Below are 24,645 nucleotides of genomic sequence, written 5' to 3' on the forward strand. Positions count from 1 at the left end.
CGTGCTCAAGGTCAGCCCCTCTCACAGAAGACCAAGAGGTCACGTTTGACTTAGAAGGTATTCTGATATGTTTAAAAAATTTAAGTAATTAAATAATTCAGTGAATGAAAGCCATCAGGATTCTAATGCAATATTAATGGGGTCTTTCAGGAATCACGAAGATCAGCCTCACGAGCGACATAACTGGAGCCATTAGCAAGCTCATCCAAGAGTAATCATCCATCAAAGGTGAGTGCCTGCACACCCGCGATGCAGAGGAGCGTGAGGAGCAGCACAAACATTCCCGCTTGCAACCGCTGCAGTGGGACATGTACGAATAACCTCTGAATTACCTCATTTTCCTCCTGCAGGCCATCAGCCCAGGGGTGTGTTTGCCACCATTCAGCAATGGATGAAGTGGGCAGTGACTCCACCAGCGTGAGTATGCGGGAGATCATCTTCCCCCAAAACCAGCGCTTGCTCCAGCAGATCGCTAGGTGAGAAGCAGATCAAACTGATTTCAAACATGGAGTACCTCTCACATGGTCATTAAGAGGAAGACTTGCTGGACAGTCTCCATGAAACCTCAACACTGTTTTGGATTGGTATTTCCTACCAAGGGCGCAAGCAGTGCCAACGTGACAAAAGACAACTAGGAGTAAGGGCTCCAGCTGCTCCTCTAACATTGCTAGGACAGCCTCCAGAATAAATTTCCAGCTCTTGCAAACTCCTACTGGATGTATCTTTTATGCCAAGGCCTCTGGAAAGGACCTGAACTGGAGGAGGGTTTGGCCCTTCATCTGTGCTGTGTAGAACCCAGCAATAAATTACTCTGATATGAAGGTCTAATACAGTTAATAGAGCATATAAAACTGTCTACTGTGTTTCATCATATTTAATTTGCTGCAGCAACCTGCAGCTATCCAAGCTGTTTCAGCCTCCCTTTTACAACCCTCCGGTGCCCTGAGAGATGCTCTCCCAGCCGAGGAGTCCCTGTGTCACCAGCACCTCTGCGTTGACAGAGCGGTGCGATGCCTCCATTCAGCTGCTTCTCACCCTCCAACATGGTCCCAAGTGAAGCAGCTCTCTCACCACTGTGGGGAGAGCCAGGAGGGACCCCATGGCCTGGCCATTCCTGCAAAGAGTGGGCAAGCAGGAGGGCAACCCAGCCTCTGGCAGCCCACAGCTGCAACGTCTTCTGGGGCATGAGCTTTGGGAGTGCTTGGGCTGTGCGGCAGGTTGGTGCATCTCTCTAGGGATTTCTCACGTTTTGTGGTTTGTGAGGGATATGATTCACTACTCCAGCAGCCTGCTGTGCTGCCTGTGCCCCGTGATAGTGCTTAGCAGGAGAGCAGTGACTCACCGGTCCCCCCAGCCCACAGGATGGTGGGACTTTGCTTCTCGCAGGGGCTGGGGTATTGCAGGGTCCAGTTCATGCCTCCCAGCCTTTGGTCAAATGTGCCTCAGCTCGGGGCACGTGGCTGTGGCAAAACAGGGGTGTTGGGATGAAGGGAACAGACCTACCTCAAGCTTATCTAAGAAAAGCCACTGTTACGTTGTATGCCTGCCCAGACAAGGTGTGGTACTGATGCTGCTGTTCATCAATTTAAAGTTGTTCCGTTTTTTCTAAAAACCTTTCCTAGGTAGACAACGATTTCCTTTTTAAACTAGGATAGGTTGAGATGACTGGTTCACTCATGTATTTTCTTGTAATGTATGTAACAGTGGCTGTGCTCATAGAGTCATGCATCATGTAGGTTGGACCTCCAGAGGTCATCTAGTCCAGCCTTCTTCTCCAACTGTAAAATACGGGTTAGTCACCTGCAAGCATGTCATGCCATGTGAAGGATCACGTGAAATGACTTTTCAGGAGATTGCAAGGTGTGTTGGGAAAGAGAGCAGCTGAGACATTAGCCAGTGCCACCAAGGATGCTGCGGCTGGAGGCAAGGGAGAATGGGGGACAGCCACTACATAGCAATCAGAGATTGCCTCCAAACCTCCCATGTCCTTCCTCAGTGTGTCTGGGTGGTGCAGGGCCAGAACAAGCTCCAGGCAGAAGGTGGCTGTACCTTGGACCTGCTGGGCGAGTCCTCAGCATGACAGGGCAGATTGAGTGCCCTGAGCTCTGGGACAAATGTGCTGATGGGATGGTCTATTTGAGAAAGGCCGTTAAAAAATGTGTTGGTTTCCCATTTCTGCCCAGGTTGTTCAGATAATCTCTTTCCTCTGATAAAACAGTGATTCGCAGCCCCTGATCCAGCAGGGGTGGAGCACTCCTGCGAAGGCCAGCCGGGATTCCCACGGGTCTGGAGTGTGAGTAGGTAGAAGGAGGGTTACCAGCAGAAATGTCTGGGCACTGCTGCCCCAAATACTACCTCAGCTGCCCCTACCTCTCCCTCCCTGAGTGTAGTCTACATGCTCTCAGCCCAGCACAGACTCCCTGCATCTGGATGGCACCAAGCAGCTCCCTGAGCGTCCACCACCATCTCTGATGTCCCATCTCGGCTCCACAATAAGGTGATGGGTTGCAATAATGCTAGACATGAGCGCACTTTGGTCTAAGGGTACAGGTGAGGGAAATAGGAGTACATATAGCTAGAGATATTATAGGTAATGTATTCCAAGTCTAGCACTACTGGTGCCCATCAAAGAGACAAAAAAAAATCTCGTATAAAGTATTTCCAAAGAACTTTTACAGTGTCCCAGCCCAGTGATCAGTACAGTGGTATGGAAAGCATCCTGCAGCACATTTATTTGTGTGGTGGCTGCTCTCACCTGGGCCAGGTTAAAAGGATTATATCCCAACAGAAGGTAAATGAGAGCTCTCCTCACCAAGACGTGCCCCATAGCTACTCAGCTGGAAAGCAGGGATCCTACTCATGCCTTTCAGTCAATACAAAGCATGCTGCTGAACTTCTGGGAACTGTTTTTTCACTTAAATTAATTGATGACCATAATTAACACATGAAATACTTTAAAACACTTATTTTGCGTAAGCAGTGACTTACAATCATTGTCATGCGAGCATGTCCTGTGGCTAGCCTTAGATGACAGGCATAATTTGAAACTATTTCTTGTCCACTCTGCGACCTAACCATGAAAGGGGACAGAGTGAATACAGAAGTGTGGAAAGAAAGGATTGCAACAGTAAATGGAGAGCAATTAGTGGAATGCCTACAAACTGGGTGTAGGTGCCTCATCTCTGCGTTTTGCAGCTCTTGCAAGGGTGTTGCCTTCAGTTTTGGGCAAAGGCTTTAGCCTCCCACTGCAGTGGACAGCTGTCACTACAACTTTCCCTGCACTCGTTGCATTTGCAGGCTGTGATTTTGGCCATACCCCAGCAGTGCAAAATGCAGCATTGAGCATTGCAGCATGGGCACAGCGCCGGGGCTGACAAGACTATGAAGGCAGCAGCTAGAAAACTCTACAGTGTCCCATGCTCTAGAATAAGAAGAGCATTTTTGCTGCAGTAAGAGTCAACATTAGCTGCTATAGGAAGTGTAATTGCTCACTTCCAGGTTTGGTTATTGATTGCCAGTACAGAACATGGTAGGGTCTTAATTCCTGCGGTTACTGTTAGGGATGGCATGTAAAGTGTAAATTGAGAATGATATATTAGAGATCTTAAGCTGGGAAAGGGATGAAGACTTTATCTGCTTTTTGGAGTCTGATCTTGAGTCAAGATCAGATTGTCAATGATTGATTGTCAATACCAGTTTGGAGGATGCTAAGTATTGGTAGTGAGTTTATGGAGTTACCACACCCTGAAAACTAGATAGTTTTGCGAATTAACTTTTCACATTTGTAGTAGTGGTCAGAATAATGCACTCCCATGAGACATCATGTAAGGAACTAAGTACACTCTGGCAGATAATGGGTGTGAATATATGAAACCAACACATCTGAGGATATCTGGAAGTTTAATTATCTGGAAGTTTAGTTAATCTCTACTGACAACTGACAGAGGAAAGACGTTTTGTGTTCCATAACTGTAGACATGTTTCCTTGTGTGCCACTGGTCTTCAGTAACAAAGTTGGCAAAAGTAATAGCCCTAGAATAAAACAAAAACTTTCTTTTGTAAGTCAAAGTTTCATGGAGCTCTTGCTTGTAACATCACAGCACAGAAGTACCCACAAGCAGCATTTTCAGGCTGCATTTCATAAATGCAGTCCACTTCTACACAGAGCAGACAAATGGATATATGATGTTTGTGGTAAAAAAACAAATGAAGGGAAAAGAAAAGCAATGCTAAAATGATGCTAAAAGATGGCCCATCGTGGATGCTTCCATTACAAATCTTTCACTGTGTGCTTCATTACTGGGATTTGGTGGTGGTTCTGGCATATTGACACAAAGCAGGTGCATAGGCTGAAAAAGTAGTTTGAGTTTTCCTCTTTCTGGGTCAATCTCTAGCATTTCTGTGCTGTGTTGTCCAAAGTGGTGGTGCCATTATGGGGCAAGAGTCGACACCCGATTAAGAAGATCATTGCTATGGACAAGTCTGATTTCCTGTCTCTCAATTCTCACCCTCTGCAGCTACCTGTATTTCCCCTCTGGGCTGAAAATTCCCATGTTTCAGCCTCCGCGTGACTTTTTGCAAGTCTGAGCAAGAATGTCAGCTCCTTCGGTTTTGCTAGCAGGGAAGGAGTTTTATTTCTCCTGCATGGTGCAAGCACTTGCCCAGCTCAAAAGTGACTGAAGGCAGCAACTTCAAACTGCTGGGCTCTATCCTTCCTAGAGCAGCAGAGGAAGAAACAAGTCAAGCTGAAATAAAAGAGATCATTCAGCTCTAAGTGCTTTGTAGTTATGAGCAATATATTGCCTGCTCACATTGGATTTTTCTGCATATGTTCTTGCAGGTTCTTGCCGTAGGGCAGTCCAAGAGGGCTAAGCATGTGCAGATCCAGACACCTCATTTCAGGATTCTTCAAGTTATTTCTATTCAGGGTGTCTTGTGGGAGAGCAAGTCTAAACACCCCATTCATTTCAAGAGGTGCAATAGCAAGGTCCAAGAGGTTAAGAAGAAATGAGGATGACTGTAAAGATACTGAGCTAAACACAAAGGCAGTATGAATATCTGCAAGTGTTGGCTTGCTACGGTTTCAGTGATGTGTCACTCCACATAACTGAGGCGGAATGCTTACTCTTTGCCATAGTGCGGTATTCACCAACCATTTGTTGGGCAGACCAAACCTCCTCTGGGCACGCCAAGAAGCTGGAATTAATCTCATCACACATTCGCCATCTTAAAGTTAAGAGTCTGTTTTGAAATGCTCATCTATGTACCTGCAAGCAATAGAGAGGGATAGGCATCTCAAGCAGGTGGCTCAGCTAATCCTGAAAAGGGGTTTAAGGCAGGAAGGATAAATTTCTCTCCAGAGATGTCTCCGACTTGTCTTTGACTATAGAAGGAGCCTACACAGCAAGTTTAGACTAGACGCTTAAGACAGAGCTTGCTAAAGGTTGGTAGGAGGATTCTGACCAAATAGTAATGGTAGCAGCTATTCTATGTGCCCATCAATAAAGCTTGCTCCATCTTGAGTCCAGTGGCTCTAATATCAGATCAAAATTGTACATTGCATACTTGACGCTGTAGGTGTCACTGGCCAGACTTCCTGGGTGTACGTGATTGTGAAGAGCAGGTGGAGCAATGGATGAAGAAAACCTGGCCTTCAACCCCAGCTCTTCCAGGACCTCTATGTGTGACTGGAGAAGACACTTCACTTCTCTGCCCCTCAGCTTGTCCATCTATAAAAAGAAACATTGGTACTGTTTTACGCTCAGTCAGGATCCTCAGAGCAGTCGTTCACCTCAGTGATGTTGTGAGTGTTGAGAAGTGCTTCTGCTCCTTGCTAGGCACCCGAAGACATTTTTCTCTACTGCCTCCCAAACCTGTGTACACAACTGAGTGGTGGTTTGGACATCCTAGGAAATTATATTGGAGTGCCGGACCCTGCAAGACTCATCTGTTACCCTAGCTTGAAGACGTTGATGCCCAGACTGACAGACAGACTGCCGTGTTCTTCACCAGCTACCAGAAAGCATGCCTAGCCCAAGCCATCTCAAGCCCTCTCTTTGTCTGAAGACACCAAATGCAGACCACTCACTTATTAAGGTGGCAGAGGCAGGTAAACAGGTATGAGGGAAAATCACCTTTTAGCTACCAGGACCTATGTTTTCTGCAAAGGTTTCTCTCACCTTGCACTACCTGTCTGATTATTAATTTAGGAAATGAACTCACACATACATTCTGGGGATCCAGTTCTTCTATACCTCTAGTTAAAACTGTCATCAAAGAGGATTTCTGCCTGGGGACAGATATTTCTGTTTATTTCGTAAACCATTCCTCTGGATGTATTGATTTCTGAATTCTAAATTCCTCATCATGAGTGGTACCATGTCAGCCCAGAAATAAACTTGTGTAGCAGTGACACAGAACCACAGCAGCTCCTTTTCTTACCCCAAGTTCTGCTCTGTTACATTGGTATAAAGTCCCAGAGACTCCACTATGTGAACAAGGAATATTTACCTTGCATAAGTTTTGACAGAGAAAAATTTACTCAGTCTGGAAGGTTTTCAGGACCATCCCATTCAGAAACTAACTTTCCGTCCAGTTAATGTCACTCCGGTCGGTATGTGCTTGCTTTGGAGATAGAGAAGTGTTGCCTAGTGAGCGGTGTCCATGTCTAACGGAGCAGCAGGTAACGGCCCAGCAGCCGGTCTGAAAAGGATCAGTAGTGTTGTCTGGGTGGATGCTGCCCATCATCTCTCACTGCAAGCAATGCTGGGCTGGGTTTCAGCTGCAGAGGTGATGGGATCTGGAAAGGGAGATAGCAAGTCTTCCCACATGGGATGAGAAAGCCTCAAACACCGCACAAGCGTTGTTCAGCCCTTGCTGGGGCGAACAGGGGTCATGCAATGTCGGCTCCTTTCCTTTTGGCATCTCGGGGGCAGGTGAGTCAGCACAGTTGTGGCATTCACGATTAGAGATCAAAAATCCCAAGACTTTCAATAACTGTTTAAGGAATAGCGTGCTGGTGATACAATTTCATGGTAATTGTGTATGCAAACACACATACATGTACATTTTTAGTCCCTGTATGAATTAGAGAATGTATGCTGTTTGAATTTTACAGAACTGATGCATTTGAAAACATTTTGCTTTGTTATATTCACCTCTGATCCCACAGGAAGTTCTATCCAAGTCTGTATCTACCCAAGCTTCCTGAAGTAGATGTCTGGTAAAGCAAAAGAGAGACACTCTCCATCTTCTACCCCCTCACTGTCTCCTTCATTTCCTGAGGCAGAGTAAATCAAGGCTTTGCTTGTGCTGATGATTAAAGTACTCTGGTTTATTCCAGAAATTAATATTGTTCTTAATGAGAAAAATGTATTTGAAATGCACACAGTAGGTGTGAAATGTATCATGCCTTTAAAAATCAGTCTTCTACCACTGAGACCGGCACCTGGGGGGAGCAGTGGGGGGGGGATCCTGGTTGATTTGGGGGGGGGCTTTTGTGACCCTTCCCTTGTTAGCACGATATTAATATCTCTTATTTGTTACAAGTATCAGCTGCTGCAGCAAAACCCAACCAAGGGCAGGACAAATGTTCATGTAAGCATTCCTCTAGTTAATAAAAGGATATGATGTGCTACTTGTCATAGGATGTTATTAGTGTGAACCAGTCTTCTGTATTCAGTATAACCAATTTACTACAAAAACGGAAAATAGAAATATGGTATATATAGTATATAGGTGGAAAACAGATGACTTCCAGGGGCATTCTGCTGAGAATTAGAGCCAAATACTGTCCTTTCTCTTTCTCCAACATACACACCAACTCCTGCTATCTTAATATACATTACTTCCAAAAGAGTTTGAGTCATCATATTTTATTACACCTGTTAAAAGACAGCTCAGTCTTTATAGTGGATGAACTTTTCTAATTACTCTGTATTTATGTTGTATTTGTGGGTTAATTATATTGTGCTTATGGGTTTTGACAGGTAATTACCACTAATTCATATAATGACATGTCTGAAATGCTTGATATTCAATTGTTTTCATAATGATAGATTTTGCTTATCTTGTATTTACGTGGTAATTGCTCCAGACATGTAGTTACAGTACCAGTTATGTGAGCTTAGGTGCAACTGAAAGTCTCCAAAAGCAGAGATATGGTTTAGTTATCCCAGGCAACGGACAAAAATAAACATTTTAGCTTGGTTGTAGGTATCATAAGAGTCTCAGAGAAAAAGTATGCCTTAATATGAAAGCTACAGCTAGAACTAGTTATCGCTAAGGCCCTGAAGAATGTAACTGCAGTATCACAACAGTGGCTGCATTATATGGGTAACCAAAAAATTGTCCATATGAGCTGTCAGCTCAGCAAGTGTCTGGCATTGATCTATCAGTTCCCATGGCTTCCACTACCAAGAGCAAAGTTCTAGAAATAAAAGCAGTAATTCTCTTTTTCATGTGATTTTCCAGGAGCTATTGACGGGGTTTAGCTTGAGATTTTTGTTCAAATCGCGGCACAGGGCCTCAGCCCCACGAGCGTTTGCCTTAAGACTGCAATGGTAGCATGAGTCCAGTTCAAATACAAACTCACGCTACCTTAAATGTGCTGCAGCATCCCTGGACCCTCTTCCCACGTGGCAAACCAAGGGTGCATCAGGCCACCACGGAGGTCGGAGCTCAGCCAGTCTAATATCTGAATGTCTCTTCATCAGTGGGATTTGCACTCAGGACTTGTGCAAAAGTGTTTTCTCATACTAAACGGGAGTCTGTCCTTGACCTTTAGGGTGTTGTACACCACGTGGGCTGTCAGTAATTCGTTTCTCCTGCGCTTGCAGCAAACGCACAGGCCAGATGGAAATCCCACGCTCGCAGTCCCCAGCAGCAGTCTCTTGCCACCAGCCCAGTGCTTTTCACCAACATGAGACATTTTGCAACATGAGTAAGGACCCGCAGTGCCTTCTGCTACAATAAAACTATTTGTTCAGTCATACAAAATTTTCCTTTCAAAGCAAGTCTAGAGCCATTGTATGAGTCATCTGCTTTATTTTATCAGCGAGAAATTGGGCACATACTCACTAAGGCTTAATCTGAAATCTTGTGCTCACAGTAGAAACATTTCCATTGATTTCAAAGGGTCTCAGATCAAGCTTCAAGGTCCTTAACACACTATTAAGTTTTAGTCTGTCAAATTTGTTCATTTGGGGCCTTTATGAATTGCAGAGCAGTTGTGTACAGAAGCAAGTCATGTGGAGATTAAATCAACCCCGTCAACATCAGTCTCCTGACACAGAAAGCAGCAAGAAGCAAATATTGATTTGAAAAACAATGCATGTACAGTGGCATTTAGGTTGTGTAAAGTGATAGTCTCCATATAAATACAAATAGCACCATTTCCCCAGAGCTGAATAAATGATATTCATCGGTAAATATTTGTGTGTCTTTGACATATCTCTAAGCACCAAGATGAGAAATTGAGATGGAAAATGCATTTGCAGGTGAGAATTCAGTGCAGATTTTTCTTACAGTTTTTCTCAACACAGTTGGGAGACCTTGAAAAGCAGATGCTTCTTTTTCTAGTTAGTGGTTTAAATGTAAAGTAACAAAACTATAACAGACCACGGCATAATAGGTTCCTGCCAGTAGTTTCCTGACCCTGGCCCTCATGCCGTGCTACACTGCAGGGCTCCAAGCCTGAAAACACTCCTCAGAAGGAAAACCTAAAGTAGCTAATTAATTTAGGAGTCTCATACCCATATTCAGAAAGGATTTATGCAACCGGGAGCTGATGTTTCACTGTCTTTAATGAGAGTTAGGGATTTTATGGACCAGGGTTTCTTTTTGGTGGGTGTTAAGTGACCTAAGCATCTTCAATAACGTAGCACCTGTATAATGGGCTTTTTCCTCTGTATGAGGAATAACGGCACAGTTCATCAATATGAGGAATAAGTGCACAGGCAGACTCTTTGGGTAGGAAAGAGAAGATTGAGGGTCCCCCTGATGACAACAGAGGTCTTTAAAACCACAGGTGACAGAGGAAAAGGTGGCTGGGCAATAACTGTTCACCATAGGGAACGAGTCTTCCCTATGAGGTGCAGTCTTCGAAACATATTTAGGTTCCCTTTAGGCCATAAAACAATGAAGATAAAGTAGGATTTCAGGCGTGTGCCTAGATATAAGCCCAGTGCATCAGCAGGTTACAGTGCTGCTGGATTTCTAGTGCCGACTCAGCATTTGGGCATCAGAGGCTGCAGGACAAGTCAATCCTGTTGTCTTTACATGGTCACCTTCTTGCAAACTGCATTTCCCCCCACCCTGCCGAGGCATTAATAAGTGAGGAATTGGACTGTGCCTCCTGCAGGGTCTGTGTGCAGTACGTGAAGTGTTAGGCTTGCAAACTGCATCGGGCTCTTCAACTCAAAGAGAGTAAAAATAAGGCATGCCAGCTGGAGAGAAAACCCAAGTGTTCCTTCAGCAACTTTTTCTATTTATATTAGACGTGGTCCTCTTATTCTTCAGGGGAGTTTTTATGATGTTCCAGTGAGGTTCTTTAATAGTTGGTAAATTAAACAAATTCTCATCTGGGCTCCCTTTCCCATGAAAAGTTGGACTGAATGACCTTTCGAGGTCCCTTCCAACCTGGCCTGTCCTATGATTCTTTCTAACAAAGCATTTTTTTAAAAAAATACTTTTCCCACATAGGATTTTTCTCCAGCAAAATTGTCTTTATTTACAAAATTTTGCAAGTTCTGCATGACTGCTGTTCTAAAAGGACCATGGGAGGAGAGTCACAATGAGGCAGTTTTGTTTCTAGTTACAAAACAAACAAAACATGTTAGTTCAAAGGATACTAACCTTCAAAATAGCTTTTATTATTTTAAAAGTTACCATTCCTGAGGCTCTATGGATAGTTCTTCCATTCTCCACATGACTGCAACCTCTGGGGAAGTCAGTTTAAAAAAAAAAGAGTAAACATTAATCAAAATGAGTTTTGAATAATGGATTTTCTTTTCGTAAGCCCATTCAAAAGGAGAAACAAAGATTTCTTACTTAGAGAGATTAAACTGTTAGTGACCAAGGGGACACTGAAACATTTTGTCCCTGGATCTATTTTTTAAAGCAAGACAATTTTTTTCAGAAGATAATAGAGCGAACTGCTCTCCTCCCAAGTCCTCCAGCACCTTCTGTCATTCTCTGTTTCCTTCAACACCAAGATGCTGTCTATGCTATTCCCAGCTAAGAAACGTGGATATCTTCAGCGCCGGTCTTCCAGCGTCATGACAGCATGGCCTCTACAGTTAGAATTACCGGCTTTGGTTTTTTTGAAGGCAGATGTGATTGTAGTTTATTTTGCTTTGGGAAAATGTTGCTGGGACTTGTTATGGATGAATCTACATCTTAGCTGCTGCCTGGCTGACCGAGCGATGTGGCTGCAGGCAGATGCCTGCTCAGGACCATTCACATGCCATCGGGAGAGAAAACATTGAGGGGCTTCACTTTACAGTTAAACCTTACTAACCAGCTTCACGAATACGTGTCCCTGGGCCACCCATCAGTCAAACATCATCCCAAGTGTTGTTCTTCTAAGGAGGGCTGTAAGTGCTGGAAATGGCACGCGGCTCTGCCCTCCCCCCCTTACAAATTACGTGGAGCGATCGCAGAGCTTAGCTGCCAATGTCTGATACGGTATCTCATTATCCAAGCTGTCCTCCCACCTGTATTTTATCTGATTGCAGGTCTTAGTCATACAGTCAATGGATAAATAGTCTGAATGGAAGTTCGAGCAGTAGGAGGAAGGACTATGGAGGGCCTCACAGATCCGCCAATACTCAGCACCTGCGCTCTTCTGTTTTGTGCCTGTGCGTGCGCCTTGCTGAACCATTCAGTAAAACAAAAGGGAAGCACCGAGCAAAACAGCCGGGCCAAAACCAGCAGTGGGTACTGCAGCAGCACAAGACCTGGGGTAAAGGTCTTCCCTTGGGACAGCCACCTGTCCCACAACCAGAGGTTTGGGTCCGTCACCAGATCTTTAAAGATTATACATTTTCCTGAAGCAGGTTTTGTGTTTGTCATCTTTCAAAATCCATAGCAGGGATCAGTGACACGCTCACTCTTATAAAACAACATAGGTTAAGAAAATTAAAAGCTTTAAAAATTTAGTTTAAAACACAGGAGAAGGAATGTTGGTAACACGGCATCTTGTAAAGGTGCATGTACAAAGACAGATAAAACAGAAAATGCAGAGAAAAGGTCTTCTTTAGTGGTGAAAATCATTTAGAAATATGAAGTTCAAGTAAGACAGTCTTAACCACAAGTTTTCTAAAGTAAAAAATTAATCAGAGACCAACCTCTCTATGTGAGACTAACTGCTAAGTGTGAAGGTTGCAAGGGTCAGCAACCTGTGCAGACCATACTCTTCTTCCCAGATGAGAGGTTAAGTGTGTAGGTTACATGTCTTCTAAGTCTGGCTATCTACTAAATTAGGAAATCACCAGAGATCAAGAGCCCTTTCTTTGCACTGCAACGAGATCTGCTGATAAGCACAGCTCTGGAGCAGCCAAACGCTGCTGTGGGGCAATCAAACAAGCTTGCGTACCTCTGTTAACGTAGATGTCCCACGTATCAGGGAAGAGCATGTCAGCTAGCTTTAATCAGGTTAACTAACTCACGTAACAAAGCTGTGCAGCTGCAGGGACCAGGAAATCCGTGGAGTGGTGGAGAATTTACCCTATTTCTTGGCAGGGTGAATTAACTCATTCAGCACTCCATGCTAATGTAGCATGCTGTTTCTGTTACTCAAGCTAGCTCATTTCAGCGCTTATACAAATAGAGTCTGCAAAACAAATGAACATCTTTTTCTTTTCTGCACTGTCAGGCACAGATTTACAGTGAAGGAAGGTTTCTATCTCCATAACTCATCTCTGGAGAAAGAGGAGGCACAGGGAGAAGGTCTTCCTGACACAACTTGGTGGGAAAGGCAGCACTTCCATATTTTGACAGTGTACAGCTGTACAACTGATTACTATAAATCCTGCCCCAAAAAAGGTTGCAATGTCTAGCTACCCATGTGTCCTGGCTCCACAACATGGGAAAATACAGCCTCCGGTGTTCATACGTTTACCATCTCAGGATTTAAGGAGGTGCATGAAAAGGGGAAGGTGAAGTGAACTACAACGAATGAGCTGAACCTTAAATCAGTATTTTGTGTAGTATAAAACAAAAGGGACTTTTAAAATGTGCAGTGCTAAGGCTCTAAAGTGTTATGAGAAGTGATGATGAGTTTTAAAATTATTTTTTATTCAATAGTCTTTTTAAAGCAAGTTATTATAAGTTTAGAGTATTATTTATTACAAATTGTTACAACTAGAGTAGGCGTCTACTCTAGTTGTTTACGAGAAATCTGGGTCTTTTACCACCACAGAGAATTTTATTTATGTCTGACTACAGACAGGATGAAATCTGCATTGAGTCCTAGTTTGTATCACATTGCAGCTCAGCAGCATCTTACGAGCTTTCGCTGCCTAAGATTTACTAATTTTTTATTGAAAGCAGATAAAAATGAGTAATCATCTGTGAATGATAATTATACCACTGCTTGTGGGAGGAAGCATGGTTTGAAGATTGTCACTAATTATTGTTTCTCATTTGCATGTGCCAAGATCTACACCAGAAAATCTTACCTCTGAAGTGCGATCCTGGAAGGATTTCTGTAAAAATAGCTTTGCAAAACTGCCGGCTTGTGGTCTTTCATTGACTCCAGATCAGATTGCTTCAGGCCCGGGTTTGCAGTGGTTAGGCAAAAGGGTGCATTTTCAAATGAGTTAGTTACACCACAGCAAAACTCATCCTGGAGACCCTCAAATGAGTTTAAAATGGGTGTCCATCCATTTGGCTTAAGAAGGTGCCTTACCAACTGAAAATACATCAATAAGCCCACCCTAAAGTATTTGACTTGGAATTCTTGTAACTGGAATTTCAGGTTAGAGTATAACTGTTTTCGAATATAATGATCTTGAGCATTGCCAACAGACAGAAGCATTTATGAAGTGGATGGGAAGAGTCTGTAGGAAGCTGCATACCTGTAGCAGACTGCATCACTGCATAATTTTTGTTAAGAGTGCAGCCAGGAATTTCAGCAATGAAAAAACAAATTTCTCCCATTTTGAGGGCATAAAGGCTGGGAGCTGGGATGTACTGAGGGAGACAAGTCTTAGTCCTGACCTCACCCTGAGCCAGAGCCTCTCTTGCCCCTCCAGAGAGAAGATACTGATGGGCTGCTGACAGCACCATGGCTTTTTGGGAGGCAGCACATCCCCTCTCCCAGCAGTTTTCTCCCGGGCTCCTAACTGGGAAGGAAATCCTCCAGGCTTCCACTGGGAAGGGAGGTTGAGCTGCCCTGACAAGCAGGGGGAGATCCACTTTCTGATGCCGAGAGAGTTAAAACATCATGGTAACGCTGGCGTTCACCCTAAGCTTTTCAGCAAAAGAGCTGGAGAGCAACAAAACAGCAGATCCGGGGACAGAAATAACAGTGCTAAAGTACCACTTCACAGCTTGCAGTTTCAGAAACCCCGTAGACAGCATTTAAGTTTCAATGGATGTTAAGCAGAGCCACTACAGTAAGCACACACACACAAAACTGGCCTGTGTGAGGACTTGCTTTTGCTCTTGCACAGGTAAGAGGACACAGTCACACCTCTTTGCCCCAAGGAGGTGGTGGGTAGCTACCAACGCCATGGGGTCTGGGTTATTACCCTGATTTTGGCTGCGGGTGAGCAATGCATACACCATTTTATCCTTGTTATCCCTTCTCCCATTTCTTGGCCCTCCTCTTCACCAGCCGTGAACCTCCCTTTCTCCATCCCAGTCTCCTCCCAGATGGACAACCCTGCCCAAATTACCTCCTCCCCATCGGTTCCTATTTTGCAACATCCATACCCCAATCTGGTATTTCTGATATGGTTATGTAGGCAAGCTCAGCTTTATATGCAATTACTGATGCAGTGACCAAGGTGCTGTGGGTCTTGCAAGGCTGTGCTCCCAAAAAGTCCCCAGCGCTCCCCTCCACTTACCTGTGAATTTTGGCCATTTCTCACATAACTCCATCTCAACCACCTGCAAAACCCAGCCATCCCTTGGGGCACCATCTGTGACTTTTGTCAGGTGCCTGCACTGGTATCTGTCCTGTCCAGGCATTTCTCACGTCGTGCCCAGCGGTGTCCCCTGTGCTGTTCACTCAGCCCATCCTCTGGCCAGGACCAAGCAGGGGTTTCCCTGCAGCCCTAGCAATCTTCGTGACACAAACACACTGGAGAACAGGCTCCAGGCCATTATATCCTTGATTACAAAGTACTATGTTCTGGTTATTTATGTCAGGATGAGTACATGTATGAACGTTAGTCAGATGCCCACAGATACAAATACAGAAACAGCTGTGCCTCCACACACCTTGCTTAGTGCTGAGTTTCTCCAACCTGGCTCTCCATCATGCTGCTCGGTTCACCGGTGTGCACAGGGAAAATCTAACTTGAAGGTCCAATTCCTAGCTCAGTTCATACAAAATTTGTAGTAATTTCATTCTCGGCTTCATTCAGTCTGTGTAGAAAAAGGTTGCATCCCTAAATCTGGGGCCCCATAATGCAGCTAGGAATTTCTCAAAGACAGGTTCTTACAAAATTTCAGATCTCACACAAAAATAGCCATTTCATTTATTGTCCTACCCCAGTTTACGCTGTTGTAAGGCAACCTCGCCCCACCTTCTGATAGTTTGCCTTCGTTTTGCCTACCATACAGCTGGCATCAAAATCTCATGCTCTAAGCGTGAATATGAGCTGCCTGGTGACAGCAAGATTTTATTTTGCTGACAATCCTGCCACAGATTGGTGTGATTCTGACCATCTCCACTTTCTCAGCTTCTGGGTATTGCTTTTCCCAATATGACATGTTACAAACAGCATCAGTACCTATATAAATTGCAGTCAATTAAGACTGCTGCCATAACATGACCTCTGCAGCACTGAGATCTTCAGAAGCCCAAAGCAACACCAGCATGCCAGAATACAATATAAAGTATCTGGAAACCTACAATCTTCAGTTAAACTCAGCTCTATCAGTTGGCTACCAAGGAGCCAGGAAGTCCAAGAAGATCGGCTGACTTTACAAGAGCAGGATGATCTAGCAAGTTGCAAGATCTTGCAAAATGGATTTGAAGTGAAATGCTTGAATTTCAGTGCTTTGTATATGAACTTGGAAGAGAGCGCTTCTTTGAGATAACAAGGAAGAGTATTGCAAGTTTATCATCTTTCCATAGTTTGAAATATTAACATTATCATAAATGTGCTAAGTCATATTTTCCATAAGCTAACCACCTGTCTCACAAAGCGTGCCACAGATTCTTGCCCTTCACAGCTACAATCATGCAAATATTGAAAGTGAAAAGCACTCAGACCAGTTCAGGATTTAACAAAGTCAATTTGATTTATTGCTGTCAAGGGCACAAAGATATATCATTTGCACAGTGCCATAATTGCCTAGAGGAAATGTAAAACCGTGGATGTAAAGGAACTAATCTGCCCTGCACAAAATGCAATGCCAGTTCCCCTTGTTCTTTCCAAGCAATGATATTCCATTTCTGACAAAATGGTGAAAAGTTCAGTGGCCAAGGAGTGGGAGTCAATCTGTCCACTAGAAATCCAGAGTATTCTGCTACACAGTGGTCCTCTGCTGAGGAGGTGGAGATATTTTCTGGCAGGAACAGACATGGACATTGCCATCTCACAGCTTAAAGCTGTCCAGCTGCTTTTAAGGAACAATTAATCATCCTCTTCCCTCTTTCCTCCTCCCAGACAGCACTCAATGCCATTACTGATAATCAGCTAATATGAAACATGATTGATTCCCGCTTGGAGGAACCCAGATGAGTTTCTCCCACCAAATCAGTAAAATTAGTCTGTGTGTGTAAAATTCACCCTGTATGAAATGACTGACAGCCTAAAGGGATACAGCTGCAAAACATAAACATGGCAGTGCTTTTAGTGAGAGTACTTTAAATAAGATAACTATGTTATTAATGCCCCTTCCAAGAAGTCACTTATAAAACCACAATCAATTACTGTAGTGATAGTAATACTATATATAGCAATAGTACGCAAGTGATAGAGATACTGGAAACCAGCTGTTATTAACTAGAGGTAGTAAAATTCTCCTTGTTAACATACATGGCTTTTTCACTGGATCCTTTGTAGCTAGTCTCTCTACATCTGTTTGTTTGTCATAAATGACCTAACACTGAGACTATAAATTTTCCAATACTGTGTTTTCATGAGACCAAATCTCAGAGTCCCTGTGCCCCTTCCCCAGTGCCCCAGGACTGGTACCTGTCCTGGTCACACCAGCCCTGCCTTTCATGCAGCCTCAGCTGAGAAGCAAATCATGGAGTTACCCTGGCCAGAGCAGAAAATGAATGCCAAGAATATGAAGCCACATCAGTTCCCCAAGCCAATCCTAAACTAAGCGATTGGAACCCCTTACATGGGAATTACCCCAGCAGGCTTTGCCTTCCTGAATCACAGCCTGGGTTCTTTTGTTCTGTTTTGGACTAGATCGTCCCTGACTCTGCTCAAGGGCTGCCAGGTACCACCAAAGACAGGCAGTAAACAAAGAATTAAAATACAAGAACTACAAAATATATGACCACAACCACACCTGCATTTTTAAAGATTAATGTTAAGTAGCATTTAAATCCTGCCCTGTATTAATAAGGAAGATCAATCACTGACATCTTCTAGTAAGGGACCACGTGTGCTCTGGGCGGCAGGAGTCGGGATTAGATCATATAGAAACAAGGATGGCTTGGAAAGGGGTGCAGCAAGGGAAACAGCTGGAGAAAGAAAACACAATGCCTACAGTCAATGTTACTAATTAACGTTATAATGCCAGTGTGTATCCTCATAATGTGCGTAAGGGATGAAAAGAGGCACAGACTTAAGCCACAGAGGAAACCTTCAGCCCAACATCTCTAGACTTTTCAGCATGTAAATATACTTCCTTAATAATGTTGATTTAATACAGGTCTTGTATGTGGTATTTATATTGTCTGAATTGCTAAGGGCTCATTTCCTATGAGGAGCACAGGAATTAAAACCGAATAACTCCCCAATGATGGGTTTTGACATGAAGCGATGGGCCTGCCTGATCTGAGGTACCTGCAGGCTCATGTTCTGCAGGGAAGATGCTTTGTTTATATTTTTCCCCATCTTCAATTATTGCAGTGGTTTTCCAAGGAAAAAAATGTTGGCCCTGCTGAGCAGTGAGCAGACTTAAACAACCAAACTCCCCCATGTGATCAGCAGTACTCCTTGTCCTAATGGAAACCTGGTACTTGGGCCTGATAAAGTGTGATGGGGTTTGTTTAAAGACAAGTTCATTAAGGAAAGGAAGAATTTATTTTTCAGAGTATCCTTGTGGTGCAGAGAGCAGGTAGAGCTCAGAAGACATCTCCCTGGGGCTATGTTGGTGTGAAGGGCCATTTGGGGAGAGAACCACAGCAATTCAATTCCTACTGGATTAAAGATGCATATAGGCAGTGCTCAGCAGAGAATAAGGCAGAGCCCACGCAGGATGGGGAGAAATGCCGAGGCCATGAAACTTCAGGGGACCCAGAAAAGTGAAGGACAAGCAGAAAAAATGCCACTTACTTCAAGAAGCAGCAGGACCTCTCTTGTGCATGGACCAGATCAATAGGCGGTTGTGGAGGACGTGCGAATCCCCATGGTGTCTTCCAGTACCTTTGAGTGTGCATGTGGACCAGGGGGCACTTGCGAAGTGATGGTGCTGAGGAAAGCATGTGGATTGCAATTGCTTATGGTCCATGCTCCAGGCGTGCAGAAAGGTAGAGAAAGCCTCTTTGCTTTATCCTCCGGTCAAAGCGTCAGACATAATCAGGGTGCAAACTAATGAAATCAAGATCTGGCTTGACAGAGGAGACTCCCGTTAACAATTTGTGAAGAAGGTTTGAGTGGAAGTTTTGGCTTTAGGCCCAAACAACCAACTTGGCATTTCCAGTGCAGTAATGACCTGAAGACTGATGGATGAATTTCCATCTGGCTTGTCCAGTCTATTCTTAATAAGCAGGACTGATAGTTTCTTCAAGGCTATTGATACTTGAAAGCAGTTTCTGAAGAGCGGAGTGTAGTTCAGGGGGTGTGGGAGGGCTTCTGCTGTCCCTTGGGTAGAATTTAAAACTCACATTTTAGACCCAGAGTCTACAACAATACAGATCTGCTTTCCTAGGGCCTATCTGCAAAGAACAGGGTTTTTTTCTGAAGTTTCTATTTTTGATTGTTCCTCATTCAGCTCATTCAGAAGACGGCACTCCAATTTCTGAATAAGAGCATATGTACACAGAGCTAAGCAGCTGACTAGCTTTAAATTCATAATTCCTCATTCAAATTCTTAATTCCTCATTAGCTTGCATGTGAAAACTCTCTCTCAGAGCCTAATCCAAGTCCCACTGGTGTCAGTGAGAATGGGTTTTACCTCTCAAATTTAGCCATCTAAAAATCAGGCATGTATTCTAAATGCAACTGTGGAGGAGCCACTTGTAGTCAAAATAGAGAAAGATCAGCATTTCCAGGATGTGATTCACGCCATCTGCCTTAAAGGCTTGCCTTGAGAGGGGACAAGTGTTTCTGGCAGCCACTATCTCATTCTCCTGCCTGTCAAGGGAGCCTGTGCAACTAGCCTAGAGGACTCCTTACTCTTCAATAAGTGAAGCCAGGGGAAGGAATCTTTCTGTTTACTTTAATGGAAAAGGATTCAGGCTTTCAGTTTTCTACATCCTTTATGCCAAGATAAATTACAAATGAGTAAGCAAGGCCCCAGAGGGTATGCCAAGTTGCATCTCGCAGACTGCTCACTCTGGCTTCAGTCAACATTTGGATGTATGGAAAAGACATATGAACTCCTGAAACAAAATTAAACCTTTTTTTTTTTTAAATTATTATTTGTACCTTGCATCATACTGGACTGCCTGACAGAGAGCACAATCTGATAGAACTCTCAAAGCAAAGGCAAAAGCTTTTTGTCTGTCTCCTCTAAAGACACACGCAGTGGGATATGTGAAATGTCAGGCATAATTAGACAAAACTATATAAGCTCCTAGCAACACTAATGTGCTGTGTAAAACTAAGCGTTTGCCATAAAGCTTTAAACATTGTTTGAAAGCTGCATGTTAAAGGTAATCTGAGTGATTTTTAAGTACTGTTTCCAAGATATTAATACAGACATGGATATGAAAAAGCAGAATAGAAAACTATGAAATGCTGGCATGCCTTCGCTGAGATAGGCTGCTCTGTTTCTTTTTTCCAAAGGTGATATATAGAAGTAATTGATCCCTCTCATACAGCAATTAAAATGAAAAGGCAGATTTCCTCAGCTTTTCATCTGCTGGAGCCTATTTAACAAGCAGGAAAAGGACTAGCTCCTAGTATCAATAATTCACAGAGATCATAGAAATGTGCGTTGGAAGGGACCTCTGGAGGTCCCTTAGTCCAACCTCCCACTTTAAGTGAGATCTCCAAAATCAAAGGAAAAATAACCAGTTCACGTCAGCAAGAAATCTGGCCCAAAGTGCCCTTTAGAGAAGAAAAAGACATGAACTATGAATGCAGAGAAAAGGGGGAAGAAAAGGCCTGAGAGGAGAAGAGAAGGAAAAACAGACCAAAATTTTTATTTGAGGTGGTAGTATTAGAAGCATAGGGCTGTTTGCCAAAAGGTGGGATTTTTCTAGGTTCACTAACAGATGTGTTTTTATCTTCTAGGAAAACAATGAACGGGAGGAAACCTGGAAGCTTTTTGCTGCTCTGTTGAATATGGGATTATTTTAAAAAATTGCGCCTGGAGCATCTCTGTCCCTCTTTCAAATGGGTGACTTCTGAACCTGGAACTATTCATTACCAGAAGCAGCAACTTCTTTCACTGTGCATCCTGGAGGGGAAAATGAATTTCACAAATTGCACCACTGAAGCCAATGTGGCTGCGAAGCCAAAAACAGTAACTGAAAAGATGCTCGTTACCCTGACCTTGGCCACAATCACAACCTTGACTATGCTGCTGAATTCTGCTGTAATTGCGGCAATCTCGACAACCAAGAAGCTCCACCAGCCAGCAAATTATTTAATATGTTCACTAGCTGTGACAGATCTCCTTGTTGCTGTTCTCGTCATGCCCTTGAGCATCACTTACATAATGATAGATAAATGGACTTTGGGATACTTCATCTGTGAGATCTGGCTTAGCGTCGACATGACCTGTTGCACGTGTTCAATCCTTCATCTGTGTGTCATTGCTCTGGACAGGTACTGGGCAATCACAGACGCTATCGAATACGCCAGGAAAAGAACAGCAAAAAGGGCTGGGCTGATGATAGTCACCGTGTGGACTATCTCCATTTTCATATCAATGCCCCCTTTGTTTTGGAGGAATCACCACAGTGTCAATATTCCCAGTGAGTGTCGCATTCAGCACGATCATGTCATCTACACTATTTATTCCACATTCGGGGCATTTTACATCCCCTTGACTTTAATCCTGATCCTATACTATAGAATTTACCACGCTGCAAAGAGCCTTTACCAAAAGCGGGGTTCGAGCCGCCACCTCAGCAACAGGAGCACTGACAGCCAAAACTCCTTTGCTAGCTGCAAGCTCACACAGACGTTCTGCGTCTCGGACTTCTCCACATCCGACCCGACCACAGAGTTCGATAAAATCAACGTGTCCGTGAGGATCCCTCCTTTTGAGAATGACCTGGACCTGGCTGGCGACCGGCAGCAGATCTCCACGACGCGAGAACGAAAGGCTGCTCGCATTCTGGGGCTGATTTTAGGTGCTTTCATTTTGTCCTGGTTGCCCTTTTTCATCAAGGAGCTGCTTGTGGGCCTCCACGTTTGCACTGTCTCTCCAGAAGTAGCGGACTTCTTGACCTGGCTGGGATACGTCAACTCCCTTATCAACCCTTTGCTGTACACTAGCTTTAACGAAGATTTCAAGCTGGCCTTTAGAAAGCTCATCAGGTGTCGAGAACATACTTAAAAGTACTGGGAGATGATGATGATGACGTGACACCTGGCCTTAAGAACGAGCAAAATAATTTGACTCTGTCACCATTTCCCTTGATAAAGGGGATTTTTGTGTTTGCCTATTTGCTTGACTTATCTTTAGCCTGTAATTCATTCTGCCGTTTTTTACCTCTAGTGTTATCCATGTTAAAGAGTTTGAAATAAATTTATTCTACAAAGGGACAGGTTTTTTAGCAATGAAACAGCAAAAAAAAGAAACTATTAGATACTCATGTTTAAGACATTTTGTGTAATCAATGATTTGAGAAGCAAACAACGATATTCACTTTTATACTTTTTTCATTTAATAATCAAATGTCTAAATTATCGTGCACTGTAGTAATATAAAGGCTTATAAACTGAACCCCATAAATAAATATTCAAAAATTAATAAACACTTCATGGTCATGACAGCTGAACAGCAAATCTTTACTGTGGCATTCTGAGAAAACTGTAACAGTCATTTAGAAAGAAAATAACCACTGTTTCCAGCTTGGGCTAAGGCAGAATAAACCATTCCTTTCTTCAGGAATACACTCCCAGAACAGAAAGCAAAGTTCAGTTCATTCCATCTAAAAATGGATCCCATTTTGTACTCCAAAGTAATTATTTAAGTGGCTCTTTTTGTGTAAGATTCCTGATTTATGTTCAAAGTATTGGGCAGACACTTATGCAGCTTGTTTGGCAATTGAGAGGATGCAGCTAGCAAGTGTCACACTTGTAAGACCAGCTGCATATCCAACTCGTCATGTTTTTAATACCACTAACCATACTTTTTCAGGGCTCAGGCCTTGTGCCTTGGTCGATTCTGGGGTGGCATTATTCACTTTTGCCACATTTCACCTGGACCTTGCGGTGCACAACCCCATGGATCGATTGACCTTACTCCGCTGACTTAAACAACTGGATATCTTCTCAGCAGGCCAGCAATATACAGAAATTCAGAAACATCATCTAAAATAAAATTATTTTCTGTTTGAACAGTAGCAAAAAAAATTAGGGAAAATAATTTTTTTTAAATAGCAATCTGCACGTCTGCCTTACCATCGTCTTACAATTCGCAATGGCATTCTTGTCAGCTTAACCTATGATCGGGTCCTCTAGCAGGATTTCTTGTTCTGGGATCCCTTCATGCAGTTACTTCCCCTGTCTTGAGAAACAGACAGAGAGCCCTTCGTATCCTGTCTTCTATGTTTATGAAAGTTAAAATGTCCTGGTTCAGATATTGTGGAAATCAGGCTGCAAAGGGGCAAAATCAAAGCTGAGAATCTGGTATTGTCCATTAGCAGCTCCTAAGCACTGTTTAAATATTGATTACTTACCTTGCACCATAATTTTCTTCCCTGTCCATCTTTCTGAACAAATTCTTTTTGAATTATACCAATATACCATATAGAAAATATCACATACATCAACCTGACATGCAATAACAGTGAACTATAGCATGGCAGCTCCAAATCCATCAAAACAAATATTAGAGGTAGCAAAAGTGTTGTAACAGCACTGGAAGCCATCTCTGAAAAATGTTTTGAAAATTTACAAGATGACAATCATTCGTCTTATCAAGAGTCAAGGAACTGTAAGTAACATGTGAGTAATAAACTCCAGATGGAGCTGAGAAATGACATCCTTATTTCTGAGAGAAAGCGTTCGGTTGGAAATATGCAGTGCTGCAAGCTGAGTGTAAATCAAGTCTGAAGGTGACAAAAGTGTGACCTACTGCTTACCCACATGCAGTGGCATTCTGCTTTAAGGACTCCAAGTTTTCCATGCCTGAGTTTAGGATGTTTATCTCCAGCTGCCCTTCTGAAGCTATTGTCACAGCTGCCTCCTCCAGCTGCCTTCGGGTTCCCTACTAGCTAGCGTTAATATCTAAAAAGAGGGGAAAAAATAATCTCAGCCACTGAAAATGTCTTCTAGTGAGGAAGCACAGAGATCCATTATGGTTTTTCCTTTTTGCAGCTTGTTGGAGGTGGAAACTGTTGATTGAAGCTGGGGAAGAGTGTCATGACCCTGTCTATCTATAAAACTTCCAAAGCAGCTCTCCAGAGTACATACGCTATTAGGAAAAAAAAAATAGCCGGGAATTAAAATAAAAAGCAGTATTTGTAAGAACTGCGGCAGAATAATTTTATTTTTTCTTTCAGCAAGCTCAATAGAAATGATTAATAAAGAACACGGATTGTGCATAATTTCCCCAAACAAGCTCACTGCTGCAGGGAAGACAGGGCACACAGGCAGTGGTTGCTAGAAAGAGAGTAGGTTTTGGTGTCCCTTGGGCAGTTTGCTGCTCTGCTACAAGGGTGCCCAGCTACAGGAATGATCAGAGAGGGAAAAGTAAATGTGCAAGATTGCCCCAGCAGACAGTTTGAGTCACCCCGAGGCACTCGGCTAAGATGAGGCACAAGCTGCGCCCCAGGCAGCTTCTTTGGGGCTGTCTCTGGGGCTCGGGTTCAGCCGCGGGGTGGGCTGCACGGGGGTCTTTGCGAGGAGGAGGGAAGAGGTGGGAGCGACAATGGTGGCGAAA

At 43.5% G+C, this 24,645-nt stretch overlaps 1 protein-coding gene across 1 annotated transcript; it reads left to right on the forward strand.

Moving 5' to 3' along the window:
- The first annotated feature begins 20,931 nt into the window (after positions 1-20,931).
- HTR1E (5-hydroxytryptamine receptor 1E) lies at positions 20,932-22,092 on the forward strand. The gene has a single exon (XM_075497304.1). It carries the CDS (start codon positions 20,998-21,000, stop codon positions 22,090-22,092), a length of 1,095 nt encoding a protein of 364 aa, XP_075353419.1. The 5' UTR covers positions 20,932-20,997.
- The last annotated feature ends 2,553 nt before the right edge of the window (positions 22,093-24,645 follow it).

This window comes from Mycteria americana, chromosome 3 (assembly GCF_035582795.1).
Source record: "Mycteria americana isolate JAX WOST 10 ecotype Jacksonville Zoo and Gardens chromosome 3, USCA_MyAme_1.0, whole genome shotgun sequence".
NCBI lineage: Eukaryota > Metazoa > Chordata > Aves > Ciconiiformes > Ciconiidae > Mycteria > Mycteria americana.

What these genes read in the sequence shown, in the direction of transcription:
- HTR1E (XM_075497304.1), top strand. Translation starts at nt 20,998, where the DNA reads ATGAATTTCACAAATTGCACCACTGAAGCCAATGTGGCTGCGAAGCCA.